Source organism: Lycorma delicatula, chromosome 3 (genome assembly GCF_047948215.1).
Source record: "Lycorma delicatula isolate Av1 chromosome 3, ASM4794821v1, whole genome shotgun sequence".
NCBI classification, from domain to species: domain Eukaryota; kingdom Metazoa; phylum Arthropoda; class Insecta; order Hemiptera; family Fulgoridae; genus Lycorma; species Lycorma delicatula.
In genome coordinates, this window is record NC_134457.1 from 192,919,852 (window position 1) to 192,940,395 (window position 20,544).

Below are 20,544 nucleotides of genomic sequence, written 5' to 3' on the forward strand. Positions count from 1 at the left end.
ACTCTCATTATTGACCAGCTGAAACAGCAGATTGACGTATGTTAAAGAGAATTGGCAATTCCCGTTAGTTGGCGATAATTTCCTGCATGTTCACGGTCTCAGTTACATAAATTGTGACTGTCCACCTAAATTACCGTAAAATTTGTCTCCGATGGGTCCCAAGAATGTTGACAATCACAAAGAAACATATGTCTGCTGCTCTGTCAATTCTGAAGCAGTAGCATAGAGATAGGATGAAATGCTGGGTAACATAGTGACTGCTGTGAAACGTGGGTTTCGCACTAAACACCGGAAAGTAAATCAGCACTTCAGTGGCATCATTCTCGATAGTCTTCAAAGCCAAAAAGATTTAAACACTTTCAAAATGCAAAGTGAGGGCGCAATTTTTTGGGATCGCCACGTACTCTTACTGTACGAGTTTATTTCTCACGGAGAGACAATTGATGCCGACTGTTATTCGGAGGAAATTTTGATGAAACTTCATCGCGCAATTCAGAAATGCCGGTGTGGTCTTTGACTTGTAGAGTGTGTTTGCTTCATGACAATACACGTATGCATGCCGCAAAAAAAAACCTGTGAACTTCTCAATGGTTTTGGATGGAATTTTTTTGATCATCTGCCGTACTGTCCAGATCTTGCTGCAAGCGATTTCAATCTGTTTACAAAATTTAATGAGTTTCTTGGCGATAACCGTTATGAAAGTGACGATGTCAAGACTGCTGTTTTTGAGTGGCTTAATGGACTGGTGGCAGATGTCTTTGATTCTAGTGCTATGCTATTTGACAAATGCTTGAACTTTGGTAGAGATAGTGTGCAAAGATAGCTTTAAAAATTTTGATTATGTTACATATATTAATTTTAAAATAAATATAATAAATTTGTTACAAAACAAAAACGGCTTTTACTTTTTGGATGATCTTAGTGTGTAACTACATTTAAGGATTTTTCCGTAGATTTCAAAATTGTTCAAAATAAAGATTAGGTCTCAAGATATCTAAAAAAAATAGTCGATTAGAGACAGGAATGTTATTTTACTTCTGGGCCATTTTTATTTAAATTTTAAGGATTTTATCGTTCAGAACATATTAAAAAAGTAACAATAACATAAACTAAAATCTGTGAGTTTTGAATGCTATATTTGTGTAATAAAAAAAAAAGCCATTTCAACTGATTATTTTTCTGCAGCTTTTAGCGGAAATAATAATAATGAACGGAAAATTCTTTAATAAACAATTTTGCAGATGTAGTAATTAAAATGTTAATTAAGGAATTTTTAAAAAATCTATAAAATCCTTATTTTTTACATTGTAATAGGACCAGTATAATGGACCAGCGTAACGGATTTCTTCTAATTAAGAAGAAAGAATAGAAAATAATAATGAAAAAAAAGAGTCCAGAAGTAACTAAAAGGGATTCTTTTTCATATATTCTTTGTAGTACAGACAATGGCATCTCCAAAATTTATTGTTCGACCAGAAGAATTACCGGATCGGAAAAGAATTTATGGGAAAACGTAAGGGCGCGGAAGATGGAAATTATTACTTTTTAACAGTTAAGGGATGAGGCGGGTACTGATTCTGCAACCCAGATGATAAATAAATACTGTCAGAGACCAGTGGAAACAGTAATTCTGCGAGATCATGTTTTCGGTGTTCTGATAACAAACGAAGACAGAGTAGTTTCGCAAGCCCGAGTTCGACGCGGTTGCGGTGACGGCGATATCAGTAAGCGTTTGGTAACAGCTAGTGAAGAGTATGTTACGAGCATTCCATTGTGGACAGTGGATGAATGCAGGAAGTTGTTCGGCAATTTACTGGTAAACAGTAGTCAAAGTGACAGTATTATATTCATTCATTAGTGTAGGGGAGTTCTATTGTAGCAGTAAAAGAAATAATGTTTGCGGAAATTGAATTGTATGAACTTTTCTAGATTTTTCTTTTGTTATCTTGTAATGCAAAGTATTAGTATTAGCGGTCATTATAACGTTTTTAGTAAATTGGATTGTAATCTGATTTTTATAATTTAACTGTCTTTAAACAAATCTTATCCTTATTTGAATTACTATGTATGTTTTATTTATATATATATATATAATTGGTATTATTGCTGTTATTATTATTTATTTTATTTTGTATGTTTTAGAGTTATAAATGATATTTATAAGAAATGTTTAGTTAGTCTCTCACTATCCTGGTCGAGCTGCGAACATGCGACAATATATTTTGTTTTTTGGATGTTTTCATGCCTCGATCAAAAAATTATTTGGCTTATTGTACTGAATTATTTAAAGAAAAGATATGACCATATGATCAATAAGAAAACGTATGTTTGAAGTCGAGAAGTTTGGCTTAAATCATTACGAAACGTATCTAATAAAATAAATAAGTTTTTTCTGCATAAAAATGCAGAATTTAAGCGGAATACATATTATAAGTATTTTGGATATTTAAAAGTAATTTTAATTATTTATTGAAACATTACTCCAATGTACTCAAATAATTTAAGTGTCTAAATTAGGTTATGAGCTCAAGAATACCTAATAACAAAATATAATATCTTCTACGAGTAAACAACCATTTATTTGTTTGATAAGTAGATACTGCGACTGCTTTTATTAATAATTCAATATAAGTAAATTTCATATTATAGTAATTTTTTTCTGTTTAATAAGATACTGAAAAAATAAATTAAGAACGATATTGGGGTCGGATTAATATTTTTTAGTGTAGTTGAACCATTTTACCATTCTCGCCTCAATTTAAATTACATTACCTCTTCCTTTCCTTTTCAAGTTTATCTAAAAATGAAATAAATTTAAGAAAAAAGATGCACTCGTCTAAATTATTGAACGCTTCTACGAGCATATACGGACACGATGTGAATTTCTGAAATAACCAAGACTTCTCTGTTCTTTATTTTTTTATACAAAAAATTAACCAACAAAAAATGAATTAATAGCTAATAAACAATTGTTAATTGTATATTTATTTTGAAAGTACCAATATGAAAAAAAAAATTAGAAATAAATGTGTTATTTCAATTAAAGAATTAGAAAATTAATTAATTAATCGATCTCCTTGGCGTAGCGGTAATGTCTCAGCCTTTAATCCGAAGGTCTCGGATTCGAATCCCAGTCAGGCATTTTTATACGCTACAAAATTTCCATTTCATATTCCCATGCGTAAGCTTCAAAACTTATATGGTGAATTGTCATAAAAAAATGTAAATTATTTGTTAATGGATAATAATATTATTTAAAATATTTTCGTACAACGGATGTTTACAAAAAATGTAAAACTTTTTTATACACTTTGTAATCTAGTTAAATAAGTTTTTGTGTATTCATACGGTTGTATTGTTACAAAAAAGGATAACAAGAGTAGGGTATTTCAGTCAACGCGTCTTCATAAACAACTAACAAAGCGATGTCATTCCGTGTGCTCTATTGAGAAACCGGAATGTGCCGATTGTTCACGAAACATTCCGAATTATGCCAGTACCTAAGCTTGGACGATTAGGTAAACAAGTTAATAGTTCGTGCCTGTTAAATAGATTTTAATAAGTCTAAATGACTTCAACAGCTCTGTAAAAGGTAATATACGTACGCAGTTAATTTCTATACTATTATTACTATATTTTTCTATTTATTATTGCCATAAAATATTAAGTATTTTTCATACAACTATCAACTGTAACTAAATACAAATAATTAACCGTTATACAACGAGCAAAGAATTTGACTGATTGTCCTTCATTTTCCTGTTGATTTGTTCTGATCTGGTTATGTCGTAGGACAGTCATGGTAAAATTTATCTGTCACTTCTTAAACATTAAAAATAGTTATTACTACAAAGTACGTATTCCTTATTTACAATTTTCCTCTGAATAACGAAAAGTACAATCAAGGATAATGTTATAATCATTAAAATAACTCCTTTTTAAAATTATTAACAATGATTAACGACTTTGTTTCAAATTATACGGAAGTTGTTTTTCCTGGATATTTTACCGAAACTAATTTATGCAGTTCCTTCTTCAGTGAATTGAAATGAGCTCAGTTCATAGAATTCAGCGGTACGGAAAAGATAGTAAAGTACCACTAATCCTTGTGTATACGAGAAGGTTATTAGCGATGCAAAAATCTACTTGAAGTATAACTTCTACATATTTTAAGTATAGGTTACTAAAATAATAATAAATACTTAAAGTTTTTCACTTTTTACTGTACGCTGATCAACGATTAAAACTTGTTTATGCTTATTATTTATCCGTTCTGAATGTATGAGTACACTGATAAAATGGAAAGTTCTTGTTTGCTATTTTAATTCTAAAGTAAAGGTCTAAATCTTTCTCAGACTTGACAAAACTATTATTTACACGTTGTTGTTTCTTTAAAACTTTTAAAGAGAGAATTGAAAGTGAATTAATCTCTCTCACCCTCTCTTTCTCTTACATAAAAATAATATTTAGCATAACGATAATAAGTTGAATATCTTCCTTTATTTTAACAGATTTCAAAAGAAAAGCTAGCACTCGTGCAGTTTGTTCCACCCCAAAATTTTTTTATCGTTTACTGACGTGTTGTACTTCTAATTACTCTATAATGTATAGTCATTTCTTAAAACTTTACTGTATTAGTCAAGGTTAGCAAGCGTAGGTTAAGTTTGGTTAAATTATATTTATAAAATAAATAAATATATAAATGATTACAAAAATGGCAAAATAATGGTTGTATCGTGTGATATTAGCAATAAACCAAAAGTTTGACGTTTTATTATAGATATAAATTAACCAAACTTAACCTATGCTCGCTTCGCTCGATAACCTCGATTAATTAACAGTAGTGTTTTGATTATTTAAATAATAAATAATTACAATAATTACCGACTTTGTTATTTAAATACTCAAAACATTACTGTGTTAATTAGTCGAGCGAAGCGAGCGTAGGTTAAGTTTGGTTAAATTTAATTGATTAATTTAATTTAATTCAATTAATTATTATAAGATAAACACGTCAGTAATGACCTATACGATAAAAAAAAACGTTGGGGTGGAACAAACTACATAAGTGCCGAAAAATTCCTTAATTTGATCCGTATTTTTTTATAATTTTTTTTTTTAGTTTTACTCCTCTAATTGAGCTAATTTTAGAAATAATCTTTTATTTTGTAGAAAAACTTTTTCTACCCCATTGTATTTTTTGTATCTTTTTTTCAAATAACAAGCTTTTCAAACTAATTTAAACGAAGAATTATTTTATCATTTAGAAAGACAATTTGAAAATATTAAACAAATTTTTTGTTGATATTTTTCCTAAAGATTTTATAGTTTAATATTATTTTCATTCGAGAGACTTTTACGCAGAAGAAAATTACCGCAAACATCGAGAATAATCGAGAAATTATCGAGCTTATGCTCGGTAGTAATCTCTTTGCGCAGTTTTTGTATTATTTTTCTTAAATTAATGAATTTCCCGTGTTTGATTTTTTTTTATCGACTTACTCTTTTTCATAGAGATTGCTTATTGTACGATGTATTACTTACTTAATTTTTTTTCCTAGTTTTACGTTGCAATCTGTTGAGCTTTTTCTTGTTTAACCTCCGGGACCCACCGTTACGAATTGCTTCAGACGATGAGATGAATGATCTGTAACGTGGTGTGTAAAAATACCGTGCCTGACCGGGATTCTAACCCGGGACTTCTGGATGAAAGGCCGAGATGCTACCAATCTGTTCAACTTGTGTATAATAAGCAACTCATGGCCCGATAAATTTGGGATGATATGTATCACGTGTAAGTGAGGTGTAGTCTAATAGGTCATACAACCAGGCGACCACTTCTGAGATAAATTATTAATTGAACCCCAACTACTAAAGGACACACCGGTGGATTTTGTCAGTGGAATACTTCTAATATTCAAATTTTTGATTCGAAAGTCAGGTGTTATTTGCTACGACAATTTTACCACTATACCAACTCGGAGGATAATTTAATTTTTCAACGTAAAAAATACATTAAAATATAATACTTTTTAAGTCTTTTTCTTAAATTTTTATTAAACTGTTAATTCCAATTTTAAGTAAGTTTTCGATTTCAATCAATTTCAATTTCGATTTTTAGGTTGAAATTAAAAAAAAAAGTATTACTTTTCTCTTTAAGATGTTCATTATATTTAATTTTGCGCCGACTTTTAAAAACCAGAATTAAGAAAAGAATTGATATCTTTTATTTATTTATTTTAATTTAATTTTATTTATTTTTCAGTGTGGTTTTTAAGCCTCTCTTATTTTATTTTATTTAATAAGTTTCTTTTCTCTATCGCGTAGTAGCAATGTACATAACACATTGTTAACAAAAACAGTAAATCAGTTCTAATCTTTTTATGACGTATGCACGAGTTAAATTCTCTGAGATTAACGATAGAGCCGGCTTCTGTTGTAGACAAAGGGAAAATTTTGCTTGTAATGAGTCGGAACTATTCTGTCTGCTTAATTATATTCAGTATTTCCTAATAGCATTTTTAACTTTTATCTATCTGTGTTATGTAATCACAATTGTTTTTGATAGTTTGAACTTTTTAAAGAAGTTGTTAGATGTCTCAACAACTTAGTTTTTCTTTCTTTTTTTAATCTCTGAGACCACCGTTAGGTATTGTTTCAGAGAATGAGATGAATGACAATTTTTGTAGCGTGTGAAAATGCCTTGCCTAACCGGGATTCTAACCCAGGACCTCCGGATGAAAGGCCGAGACGCTACCACTCGCTCCACGGAAACGGGCAACAACTTACAATTAGAACTATGCAAGATTAATATTTTTAGTTTTACTTACCAGATTCTCCTTCACGAATAACGTAACTTCCTTTAGTACATTCTTGTGGGTACATTGATTCTACTAATTCTCTAACTTGACTTAAATCAAGATTTTTAAGGAAATCATTATCCATAATCGCTGCCTTTATCAACTGTTTCGATCTAGAAAATTAAAATTATGTATGTTATATTCATTTCAAATGTAAAACAGTTTTCTTCAGCATTATGGTTATTCAATTTTAATTAATACAAAAAAATAAATTTGGTCTTTATTATTTTAACATTAAATCGTTTTTAGCATATGATACAAAATATTTAACACCTAATAAAGCAGTGTTGCAAACTTCTTTCATTAATTTAAAATTAATTTTTTACCATTAAAATAATAGTGCGTGTAGTGTAGTAGGAGTTGTGTAGTTGTAATAGGGCGTAACCCTTTTATTACTAAGAAAGAATAAAGAATTATTAAACAAATACTCAAAAACCAGTAACAAAACTACTATGTATAAAACCCATATTAAAAAAATATTTTTCTCAACAAAGTGAGAAAAGTGTCAATTTTTTGAAATAATCAAATTTTTAATATATATATATATATTTTAATCATCGCAATTAGGCGTAAGTAAATATATGGTTAGATATAGAATTATATAAATTCCAAATTAAATGCCATTCCTTGAGATAAATGCCAAACATTTATAATGTAATGTAATATAATGTCTAATTATTAAAAATCTTTCGTAAAACTCCTGTCGGGAAATAATAACGCGAAAGTATTTAAAAAAAATAAATAAAACTTCTGCGGCATAACATTACTGTGTTATATTCACAGTAAAAATCCAAGATATACGTAGAATTTACTCATTCCCAATTTTGTAATATCTACTGATATTGGTAAGGAAGAGGATTCATAAATAAATTTGAATATAATTATTGTTCGATTAAACCATACAATAAATTTTGCTAAAAATGTGAATAAACACAAAAGTACCTTGCCACTCACTGTGTTTTAACTTATATTGATCATGTAAGGAACATTTTTATTTGATTTAAACTTAATTAAATTTTACCTTTCACTTGAGGCATTGATAAATTTATCGACTATCATGTTCTAAAATTCACTTTTTTGCCGGAAAAAGTGAATTAATAAAAAGTGAAAATTTATCAAGCTCTTTATTCAAGTACATTAGAAATATAGGAATTTTTTAAGCAAATTTTTATTCCCGTAACACATGAAAAATTGCTCATCACCATATTTTCTATCAAAAAACGGCACATCAGAAATGTGTTGCACAACTTTTCTTATTCTGTGTGGGAAAATACTCATCTCCTTCAAAGGCTTTTTTAAAATAAATTAACATTAATACCTTACATGTAAATCACCCTGTTTAGTTTTCTGATATATTTATCAAATTTTAACATTCGTAAATCGCAATTTTTAATAATGAAATATTATGTTATGATTAATAGAATTAGTGACAACCAGCTTTGGTTAACATATGATATATTTGTGGGAGGGAGTGTTTTTATGAAATTTTTTCGCAAATTTTACTTATATCGAAGAGGCAATAAAAAAACAAGAAAATAAAATTGCCCTAGTGATCATTTTTATCTAGAATAAATACCCAAACTTTTTATCTTCATAGTTCCTAGGCGGATTTTTTTAAAACTTCATTAACATTAATGGCCCAATATAGATGTTTTAAGTAAAAGAGATTAATTTAATTAGATTTCGTTAGCTATCCATTCCTTTAGCTATTCAATAAAATAAGACTTAATTATCCCTAAAACATATTTTATACAGATAATTAACCATTAAATTAAAACATAATTCGAATAAATCAACATTAATTGTAATTCTTATATTTACACACATATTTCAAGGGAAGTGGTGGTTTTGTAAATATTATTAGTATCAAAAGAATAAAAAAAATGTTTACTTTTTGAACAATTTATCGAGGTATATGATACTCTACCTATCTACATTTCCTCATCCATTTGACGGACATTTTTTAAAATGTAATTCATTCGATACAAATTGATGCTGCTGTATATTTAAAAGTAATCATACCAAAGTTTCTTCGTCGACTCTCTCCTTAGATATTAAATTAAATAAAGGCCCTTGCATACACAAACAATATTTACGGGTCACTTTTGGTACCATAGCAATTCTTTCCTCGTTTTGGGGAAAGGAAAAACTTGGGTACTTTTCCCTGTTTTGCAATATGTAAATCATGTTCCTTATACTTTTTTCCTGTTTAGCCTCCGGGAATTACCATTCAGGTATTACTTTAGAGAATGAATGAGGATGATATGTATGAGTGTAAATGAAGTGTAGTCTTGTACAGTTTCAGTTCGACCATTCCTGATATGTGTGGTTAATTGAAACCTAACCACCAAAGAACACCGGTATCCACGATCTAGTATTCAAATCTGCATCAAAGTAACTGCCCTTACTAGGACTTGAACACTGGAACTCTCGAGTTCCAAATCAGCTGATTTGGGAAAACGCGTTCACCACTAGACCAACCCCGTAAGTTCATATTCCTTATATTATACAAATAAAGCGTCACTTTTAACAATAATTACATTCATTGATTTATTCATTACGGAAGGCAGGAAGGACTCAAGACACAGACATATTATTACGAATCAATATGTCTAACTACTGAACTAAGGAGGCAGTCAATCTTTTCTTAAATTAAGTCTATTTATATAAAAATATTTTTCATATGGTCTCGTAAATCAAATGTCGTTTTTGAAATAAAATCGTCAAAGAAATAAAGAAGGAATCGCTCAGGAAACTAAAATTATAATTAGTATTTTATTGTAATTGTAATATCGGAGTATATGTAATATTAATTATTTAATAGTTTAACATTAGTTTCATTTATTATGAATTTTGATTTTCTGTTCCGTTTTTTTATGAGTACTTCGAGTAATTTATTTTGCTTACAAAATTTACCTGAAATCTTTTTCAAAATGTTGCACTTGTATGTCGGTTGCTGTTTGATTACTACGAGAACTTTCTGCGGATACTCCTTGTTTCTTGTTACTTGCATTCTGTCCGACCATTCCGTGAACCTGTTGTAGAGAAGACAGTAGATCTCCATCTGGTGAAAATGTACTAGTTTGTTGTAAAACACTCTGAAATAAAACGAGTGAAAATGATAAATTACATGGAACAAAATAAAAAATACGACTTGTAAATAAAACATTTAAGAATTTTTTTTAAGCGTACGTTTAAATTTTTACTTCCTTGTATGAAGTAAACGAAGTATTGTGATCGCAAAGAATTTCGGTTTTCAGATTTCAACGGAAATATCCATTTTGATCATCCCTGAATGCACTAGTTTCGGCGTGACGGTCTGTACGTACGTACGTACGTATGTGTTTCTCGCATAACTCAAGAACGATTAGCCGTAGAATGTTGAATTCTTGGATTTAGGATTGTTATAACATCTAGTTGTGCATTTCCCCTTTTGATTGCATTCAACTGGACCAAAAGAGTCCAAAAAATCCCCAAAAACCAAAAAATTTGGATTTTGGACTTTTGCTTAACTGCAGTAATCAGCTCTCATTGAGAGCTTTTCAACGATTTATCGATGTGTGTGTGTGTGTGTGTGTGTGTGTGTGTGTGTGTGTGTGTGTGTGTGGTGCTTATTTTCATTGGTTCCATAGTATAGCCAAATAAAATTTTAATTAATGAAATAGTTGGATCGTACAAAAGGAAGGCACAACGTAATCATACTTCATTTCCTTCTTTTTTTTTAAATTTAAATATATTGACTTATTAATAATTATTAACCTCTGATTGTAAAAATATCTGTTGTGAACACCACGTAATTTCCTTGTACGCCTACTAAATTACATATACATATTTTTTGCTGCACTTGATTTAAACTGATTTCATTTGAAGGTTAGATAAGATCCTCCAATTATTTAATAAAGTGGACAATTATACAATTGCTTTGTGGTGGATACTACATTGCTGTTTCACATTTTTTTTGTGGTGTCTGTATCATATTAGTATATATATTAATTTTGTTTCATGTCGCTCAAGTAGTTATGTGGTGTAAATGAAAACGTGTCGGATCCGTAACCATGCACACATCGGTTCGAATTCGACTTCATATACATATATTTTTTTTAACATTTTTTTTTTTTTAATTTAAATATATTGATTAATTAATAATTATTAACCTCTGTAATTAACTAGATGTTACAACAGTCATAAATCCAAACTTTCAACATCCCACGCCTAATCGTTTTTTAGTTATACGAGATACATACGCACGTAAGTACCTACGTACAGATGTCACTTCGAAACTAGTCAAAATGGATTCAGGGATGGTGAAAATGGATAACTCCGTTGAAATCTGAAAACCGAAATTTTTCGCGATTACAATACTTCCTTACAATAGGCTACAAGGAAGTCATGTGGTGTCCACACCAGATTTTTAAATTAGTGTAAATTTATTTATACGGCGTCATCCACTAATTGGTTAACTTACTTAATTAATTTTTATCTTATTTAACTTTTTTAAGAAAAACTGATCAAAAATTCTATGGAAAAGAAACTATTCATACTTGGAAAGTACTTTGTAAAGGTGCCCAAGTGATTTCATTTAAAATCTTTTGCATGAAAGTTGTAAATATTTTTTATGGACGTTTTGAAGAAAAGTACGATATCGCTTTCGATCGCATGGTGGAGGTAGAGGGGAGTGAAAATGAATTTTCCTTACGTTTTGAGGTAAGAAGTACGAAAATACCATTCACTTGAACTGAGGTTTCGTTATATATATATATATATATATATATATATATATATGTGTGTGTGTAAAGCCTTGATGCCTATGTAGAAAATATTGCTGTTCGAAAATCCCCAAAACTACTATCAATTTAATTGAAATTTAGATATATTATAGTAGTGTATCTGAAGTTCTGCTTGTAAAAGTTTAAAGAGGATTGGATGAATCGTTCGTGAATTAAGCTCAAATTAAGGTCGAAAAAATTGAGGTTACGTTGACTGTGTAGTGTTCTAAATTAATTGGTCTTATTTTTATAAATAATGCCAACTTTATTGTACAGTTTTAAGGGATTAAATGTAGTCATCTAACCTTGTACTAAAAGTATACTTCATACGCGCTTATGCAGTGGGTCACAGTGGTGAGTGAGCTGAAACGTGATGTTTGTGTGTAGGTCTACTGGAATCGAACGTATGTAGTGCGTTGTACACTGAAAATCAGTAGTGAGGGCGTTGTAAATAAAAAGTCTGTCTTATTCTTTTACTTCAAATTTTATTTGTGGAGGAAAATTTCAATAATTTCTTTTAGGTTTTTGAAAAATTAAACTATTCGTTTTCTAAATTCATGGAAATATCCTTTCAGAAGGTCGTTTTAGAGTCCTTACGCTACTCATTCATTAGTAATGCTTTGCAAATCATAAAGCCAGCCTATTTTTATTTTTAAAGTGACATATTTTTCAAGCTAAATTTGCACATCGTTGTTACGCTTATAAATAAAATTTTGATTTTGTTTGTTGAATTATCGCCCTTTAAAAACTTTTAATAATATCTAATAAATGTTTGTAGTCATTCATAATCAGTGATGAATGAAATATACTCTGTTTCATCATTCACTTATTGCACATTATTATTATGACCTAGAATTTTTTTGCGATTTAAAAACTCTGTAAGAAGGAATTTTTTTCTACGAGTTCAAAAAAGAAATTTTCGTAAAAAACAATTCGAATTTCTTAGAAACTAGTGCTCATCGAGGGTTAGAAAAAATAATTATGAACCGTATCATTAAAACGGTTTTTTTTTAGATGAAAGTTTGGAGAATCCTAAAAATAATTTTTTTTTTTTTTTTTTTTTTTTTTTTAGGGCGAAAAACGGTTGAACGTTATCATCGCCCGGAAAATAAATAAATAGATAAATAAATAAAAATAATGTAAGGTTTTTAGATAAAATTAAAACTTAAAACTACTAATTTGTTGTTTATAATCGTTCTAAAATAATTTATATTATTTTTTTAAATTCCAACTTTATTGTACAGTTTCAAGGGATTAAATGTAACCTTGTATTAAAAGTAGGCTGGTTGTAAAATCGAATCAAAAAACCGTATTGTTTGGTCCAGTGTCTCCTCCAGAAATATTTCAATATTTCAAACCCTGAGAAAATTTAAAATTTCTATACTATTTTCGAAACTAGAGGCAGCCTAGACGTTCGTTTCATAAAAGCGATATTCTTGCAATTTTTTTAACTTTGAACATTCACTACACGTCTCCTATTTTACTAGATTGTCTCCTATTTTCTCTTTCCATATGCAAATTACATTACTAATTACAGTAAATCTGTTCATATTTAGCAGTTACATTTTAATTAGTTGTAATTTTATTGGTGTATGTTTTAATTAAGTCGTAATGACCGATGCGAATAAGAAAATCATATGCAACCGAGGTAGAAAATTCAAAAATTTTATTCTGGTATTTTTTGATCACTTTAATTAGCTTTCTTATTTTAGTTTGGAGATATTCATCACTATAAAATAAAATTACTAATAAAATAAAATAAAATAATTTAATCAAATAAAATAAAATTCATCACTATAAAATTAATTTATGTTACTTTTTTCCTGTTTAAACATAAAACAAATAACATAAATTAAATTTTTTTCCTGTTTAAACTAACCACCACAGCAGCGTTGGGTGTAGATCCTGGGGTTCGATTCCCGCTCAGGAATTGAAAAAAACTTAGAATAAAATTTAATTAATTTATTTTATGATGATATTCAGCATATAAAGTGTGAATTTTTGTGCGTAGAACTATGGAATGGAACATTTTGTTGGGTATGTAAAATTTCAAGCTTGAACTGGACTCGAACGCTGGACCTTCTGTTTGAAATACTATATGTAAACAGGCTGGTATTTAAGCAAAATGAATAATTAGTCATTACACATGGAATACGCTACCGAAATTGTACAATCGGTTGCAGAGAGACAGATTTCTTTATTAACATAAAATTCGCATAAATTCTTTCTTTGATTACTTCCTAGGACAAAGATAAATACAGAGTCTGCAAATAAATCTTTTATCTGCAAATTAATTATTTTATAAAATAAAAATTACTGAAGCAGGTAGTCGTGTACTCCAAACCCAAATGTTTTCTAAGAAATAATAAATAATACTCGTAATAATAATAAAAATAATAGAAATATTAATCATCATTATATTAAATACAAAATGTATTTAAAAAGCCTATTTTTTATTTTTAATATTTTATTAAAAATAACTCTGTTTCGTTACAATATCATTAAGAGTTAGAGCATGTTAGGTAATATATATTGAAAGATAATTAAAATGTGTTTCTTACGATTTAAAACTGCAAAATGAAATATAAGTGACAAGAGTATTCTCTCACTTGTAAAGCTTGTAAAATTAGATTTAGTAATTTAATTTTTCTTACATTCAGTTTGTTAACTAGGTTGGAACTCGCGCGATGTCGGATGAAAAAGATAAAATGAAAATGTTTTATTTTCAAGAAAATTACATTTATCTAAAAAGATATTTTTGCAAGATAAAATATTTTTTTTTTTTAAATAAATAAAAATAATCTTAAGAAATATTTTTTACCCTTCTGCGGTAAGAGGAGGTTAATTTGTTCGTGGTATGATTAAATGTTATTTTCTATTTTCGTAACTTCAAAACGGTAACTCCGATTTTCATGATGTAGGTGATACACAATTCATATATATCACGTGAATAAATGACGATTTGAATGGAATAAAATTGCGGTTGGTTGTTATATTCTTAATTTAAAAAAATTGATGTTAATAAAGTAGGATATTAAATAAAATAAATTTGAAAACTAATGGGGGACAACGCAATAATAAGAAAAGAAAATAGTCTAATATATTTCAATTCTTAAAATTATTAATTTTAGAAGTCTTAATTGGAATATATATAATCAACTTTACCCACACTAATCCCGCCGATATCAGTAGAGTAGCAGTTTTTCTTCCTTTCATACAGAAGATTCTAAGATCGAATTCCGGTCAGATTTTGCATTTTCACTCATTAAATGAATACAGACTGACAGTAACGGTAATTATGTGGCAATCTGTTTGAAAACAAATAATTTTGTGTCCCCTTTAAAAAATTGAAGTTTAGAGATTTGTTAGATGTACTATATCGTTTTATATTTAGTGTATCTTTACACGCACTAAAACGCATGTTTTTAGTGCGAAAGATAGAAAAAATACTACCATGAAAAAAGACAAAGGTTTCAACAAAAAAGTAAAAAGCGAAAAACTTACTTTTTAATATATATTCAAGTAAACAAATGAAGCGAAATGACATAAAAAGACGTCGACCGAGAATGAGATTAGGTTCAATTAAATGCCGTTGAATAAGCTTTCAAACCAGTTTTCTTAAAGCCAAGCGAAAATGGTTAGTATCAGAACGTCATCGGCTGTAAGTTTTTATGATATAACAACCCATTATTAAATGATGATCATGAGAAAGTTATTAAAAATATCTTCATGTTGTTTAGATTACCCCGTAATTTTTCTTTTAAATATTTTATAGCTAATTTGTCACAAATAACTAACTATGAAAGCACCAAAAAAATCTCACTTTTTTTTGTCTTCAGTCATTTGACTGGTTGATGCAGCTCTCTAAGATATCCTACCTACTGCTACTCGTTTCATTTCGATATACCCCCTACATCCTACATCTCTAACAATTTGTTTTGCATACTCCAAACCGCGCCTGCCTGCACAAATTTTTCCTTCTACCTGTCCCTCCAATATTAAAACGACTATTCCAGGGCGCCTTAAAATGTGGCCTATAAGTTTATATCTTCTTTAAACTATATTTTTCCAAATGCTCTTTCTTCATCGATTTGCCGCAACATCTCTTCATTTGTCATTTTATCCACCCACCTGATTTTTAACATTCTCCTACAGCACCGCTTTTCTAAAGTTTCTAATCTTTTCTTCTCATGTATTCCTATCGTCCAAGTTTCACTTCCATATAAAGCTACGCTCCAGAAATATAGAAATATACTTTCAAAAATGTTTTCCTGACGTTTAAATTAATATTTACGTGAGCAAATTATATTTCTGACTGAAAGCTCGTTTTGCCTGTGCTATTCGGCACCATCTTTACCTTTTCACTTTGCACTGTTATTCCGGATTTAAATTGCTCTTTAACTGCTACTTCTATGTAAAAATTAGAAAGAAATGATGATAGGGAACATCCTTATCAGACTACCTTTTTTATTACGGCTTCTTTTTAATGTTATTCGACTACTGCTGCTGCAGTTTGGTTCCTGCAAATGTTAGCAATTGTACTTCTATCTCTATACTCGAACCCTACATTTTTTAAAATGCTAACATTTTATTCCAGTCTACGTTATCAAAATGTCACTATAATATTAAAAAAATTATCAGTGCTAAATGTTAATGGAAAATTACCTCCCAGTATATGACCTTTGATCTATTCTACCTCCCCATCCCTTTTGGGACCAGGACTCCAATCCTTTAAATGCTCCATATACACAAGTAGATGTCCCCTTGCAAAATTTTATGATTTTTATTCTAACAATTATCTTATCATCATCATTCACTAAAAGCTACGCCTTGTCGATTTAGCCACGTCACTCTCATCTCCGCCTCTCTCTTCAAGTCATTATAAACCAAGGCTCATCTTTTCTTTAAAATTATTGATGATGGTTGCTCTCGATCTACCTCTAGGTTTTTTACCCAAAACCTTGCCCTCAGATATATTCGTTAAGAACTGGTCATGTCGTATTACATGTCCTATCGATTTCGCTCTTCTTCGTGTAACATTTAGCAATGACCTCCTCTCACAGTTCTGCTAACACTTGATCATTTCTTTTCCTATCCACCTAGCTTGTTCTTGTTACTTTCCTTCAAATCCACATTTCTACTCCTTCTTTCTGCTTTCTAAAACGTCCATGTTTCACACCCATAAATTAGAACACTCTAGATATAAGTTTTAGGGAACTGTTTCCTTATTTGCATGTTCATATGATTATCAGTCAGTATATTTTTTTTATCCTGGAAAGCTCGTTTTGCCAGCGCTATTCTTCTTTTTACTTCTGTGGCACATTTGTTATCGCTAGTGACGGTGCTTTCCAAACAGTACCTTCTAATTTAATATCAACCCCTGTACCTTCCTTTAATTTTCCTACAATCATAGTCTTTGTCTTCTCCTTATTAATTTTCAGTTTAAGTTATGTTAGTACTTTAGATCGTGTTTCTAACATAATCTCCATTCCTCTTGCTGATTCCGTCAGTAACACAGTATCGTCTGCAAAGCTGATACAATGAATGGATTTTTCATTAATCCTGATTCCTTTCGTTTTTTCTTTCATTTCTACAATAGCTTTTTGAATAAACAAATTAAACAGAAACGGTGACAGTGGGCAACCTTGCCTGACTCCCCTTCTTATTTTGGCCTCTTTTTTTAAGCCGTTGATTTCAATCTCCGTTTTCTGTTTTTTGTACAGATTCAGAATTAATCTTCTATCCCTCCAGTCGAGCTTTATTTCCCTTATTGTTTGAAATAGCAATTCCCAATCCACCTTGTCAAAGGCTTTTTCCAGTTCTACAAAAGTTAAAAAGGTCTTCCTATTAACCCCAATTCTTGTTTCCAATAACACTCTTAGCGCTAGTATCGCCTCTCTAGTTCCCTTTCCAGATCTGAAACCGAACTGGTCTTCTTCCAAATTTGCCTCAATTTTCCCTTTTATTCGGCTTTTAACAATATTTAGCATTATCTTTGAAGTGTGGGATAACAAAGCGATTGTTCTGTAATTGGTGCAATGCATTGCATTTCCCTTTTTAGGAATTACTACAGTTTTTCTATTTATAAAATCTAGCGGCGGTACCATTCACTCTTCATAGCAACGTTTAATAAGCCTATACAAACACTCCGTTGTTGACTCTCCTAATTCTTTTAATATTTCTACCGGGATGTTATCTGTACCTGTCGCTTTGTTATTACTCAGGTTATTCAAGACGTTGACAAATACATCCTTAGATACAGTTGGTCTCATCATGTCTTTATCCACCCTATTTTCATCTTCCAGATATTCCCTAATGTTAACAGTATCCTTTCCTTCATATAGCTCCTCTACCAAACCCGCTTTATTAATCCAAATAATATTAACACACTCACACACACACACACACACACACACACACACACACACACACACACACACACACACACACACACACACACACACACACACACACACACACACACACATATATATATATATATATATATATATATATATATATATACACGCGCGCGCATACATATATACAAACTTAATTTAACCCTCCTTTTTTTGTATTTTTGTTGTTTCATGTCCTCTTGGTTCAAAAAACCAAAAACGTAGAAGGTGATTTTTGGTACGATTACAAAAAAAAAAAGATTTAATTCTTAGTAACTTTTTTCCGAAATGGTGCATTTGATAAAAAGTAAGAGTGGGAAAATAAAAAAAATTACGTATAGGTCTAATTGAAAATTTCCTTTTTTTGAGCATTATAAATATTTAATATTTTATTAAAAATAACTCAGTTACGTTACAATGTCATTAAGAGTTAGAGAATGTTAGGTAATATATATTGAAAGATAATTAAAATGTTTTTGTTACAATATTTTGTTACTATTTGTAGTTTTGTTATTAATTATATAATTTATTTAATCATAAATTAAATTCAAATCTATTGCTTTTAAATCGCTACATCGAATTAATTACTTTTAAATACATTAATTTAATTGCTTTTAAATCGAATTCGAACCCCGGCAAGAAATTGAAATTTTATTCACAATTTCATCCTTCTAAACGTTTTACACATAGGATCCTCCGAGATTTGATCATGTTTCGTTAAGACTTCAAGACTTAAAAGGAAATTAGTTATAATAATTATATAATTAAATTATATAATTAATGATGTACTGACACGTTTTGTCATCTTCAAGTAAACATTTACTTTAATGTGATGTGAAGATTTCATTACGAAGAATTGTATTTACTACATATTTTCCATAACACTTACCAAATTAGCGTTTTCATAGAAATCCTAGGTCTTTGTATATAAGCTAACTTTTACTTCATATACTTATCTTTTAATGAGCTCATAAATATGCAATAAATGAATGTTTTTTTTTTGCCGTTTGTCCACTTTATTGTTCGTTCATCAACGTAGGAATCATAGCTTAAAGAACTGATAAATTCATATTTTATACTATTCTATTTTTTACTTAATATATGAAATAAACGATATCTATCTTCATGTAAAAGTTTATAACACTCATGTTGATGAACAAATAGGTTCTATCCAAGTACAAATACATTATTGAAAATATTAAATTTACGATAGAACTTTGAAGTAGACTTTTGGCTAAATTTTTAAAAATATATTGTCGTAAAGTTTAATTTGCATTTAGGTACGATAACGATGGTAGTGTTTGGTAATAATTAAGTACGCCTAAGGCGATTACTAATGGTATGAGCACGCACGTATATCCACCGCCTGCAGCGGCATTACCTGGCGGCTTCGCTTTCCTATATCTTAGACATGAGCTTAAAACCTACATCATTAAGATATTATAATATGAATATAATACTTTGTATTTATGGGTTTAAATATGTTGTGAAATGTATTGATATTAAGGTTCACTAATTTCGCTTTTTGTGTAACTGGTTGATTACTTTTTAATAAATTTTTTTGTTTACAGAAATTTTTTTTTTTTTTTTGTTATTCAAAACAGAATTTCAACCAGTCCAAAAAATTGGCTCATGGGGAAAATTAGACTTACAACATGGCAGTCCACAAAATATTCGCTGTAAAGATACTAGTTAATTAAAATAGTATTGATGGCGGTTTAACAAGAATATAATTATGACAATTTCAGTTCAATTCAATTTGTTAGTATTGTAAAAATATAAATCAATCGTAACGCTTTTATGGTTCTCGTGAGGCAATAATTATTGCCTTGGAAAAAAATTAGGAACCTCTACTTTCCAATTTTGAGTAGAGGCATTGCGTGTGTAATGTATATTTTTATGATAGAAAGGAGTTCATAAAATTGTTAGTTTAGATTATTTATTGTAGTTTTTATTACCGCTGTTATAAATGCAAATGAACTGCCAAGAGCCATCAGCCCAGAGACTTTCTTTGAAAGTAATAATAAAAATGATACAGCCGGTTTCTGTTGTAAATACAGTGACGAAGTAGCTTATATATCGGGTTATATATCGCATATGTTGCAGCAGGCTTGGTACTTTGAAATGATTTTTGGGCTAGTCAAGAAGACGAAACTAGATTTGGGCTAAAGTAATTCCTAATTTTTCATGTAAACTACGGTGCGGCGGAAAGTTATTTTTAGGAAGATTTGGCTGATTTCAGGAGTGGCTTATACAGAGTGTCCCATATAAAACGCAACCGAACCTTATATTGGTAGGTATTGAAATAATAAAAAGGCATGTGTAAATATAAATGTAATTTTTATTATTACCATCCATTACCTTACATTTAGAGTAAATGTTGGAAGTGGCCGCCATCTTCCTGAATACAAGTTTCAATTCTTTTTACAGCGTTTCTTGCGACGTTTTTCAAAGTTTGTGGCTGGATATTTAATACAGCTTGTTCAATATTGACTTTCAATTGTTCAAGTGTTCGTGGTT

The 20,544-nt window shown here is 29.8% G+C and overlaps 1 protein-coding gene across 1 annotated transcript in view; it reads right to left on the reverse strand.

The window, feature by feature from the left end:
• The window catches only part of LOC142322313 (cGMP-dependent protein kinase, isozyme 1-like), a 257,621-nt gene that overhangs the window by 45,968 nt on the left and 191,109 nt on the right, over positions 1-20,544 (reverse strand). Inside the window, exons 3-4 of the mRNA XM_075361250.1 lie at positions 9,777-9,958; positions 6,831-6,973 (exon numbers count right to left, since the gene is read on the reverse strand). Of these exons, the coding sequence (XP_075217365.1) occupies positions 6,831-6,973; positions 9,777-9,958 (325 nt within the window). The remainder of the gene's footprint in view (positions 1-6,830; positions 6,974-9,776; positions 9,959-20,544) is intronic.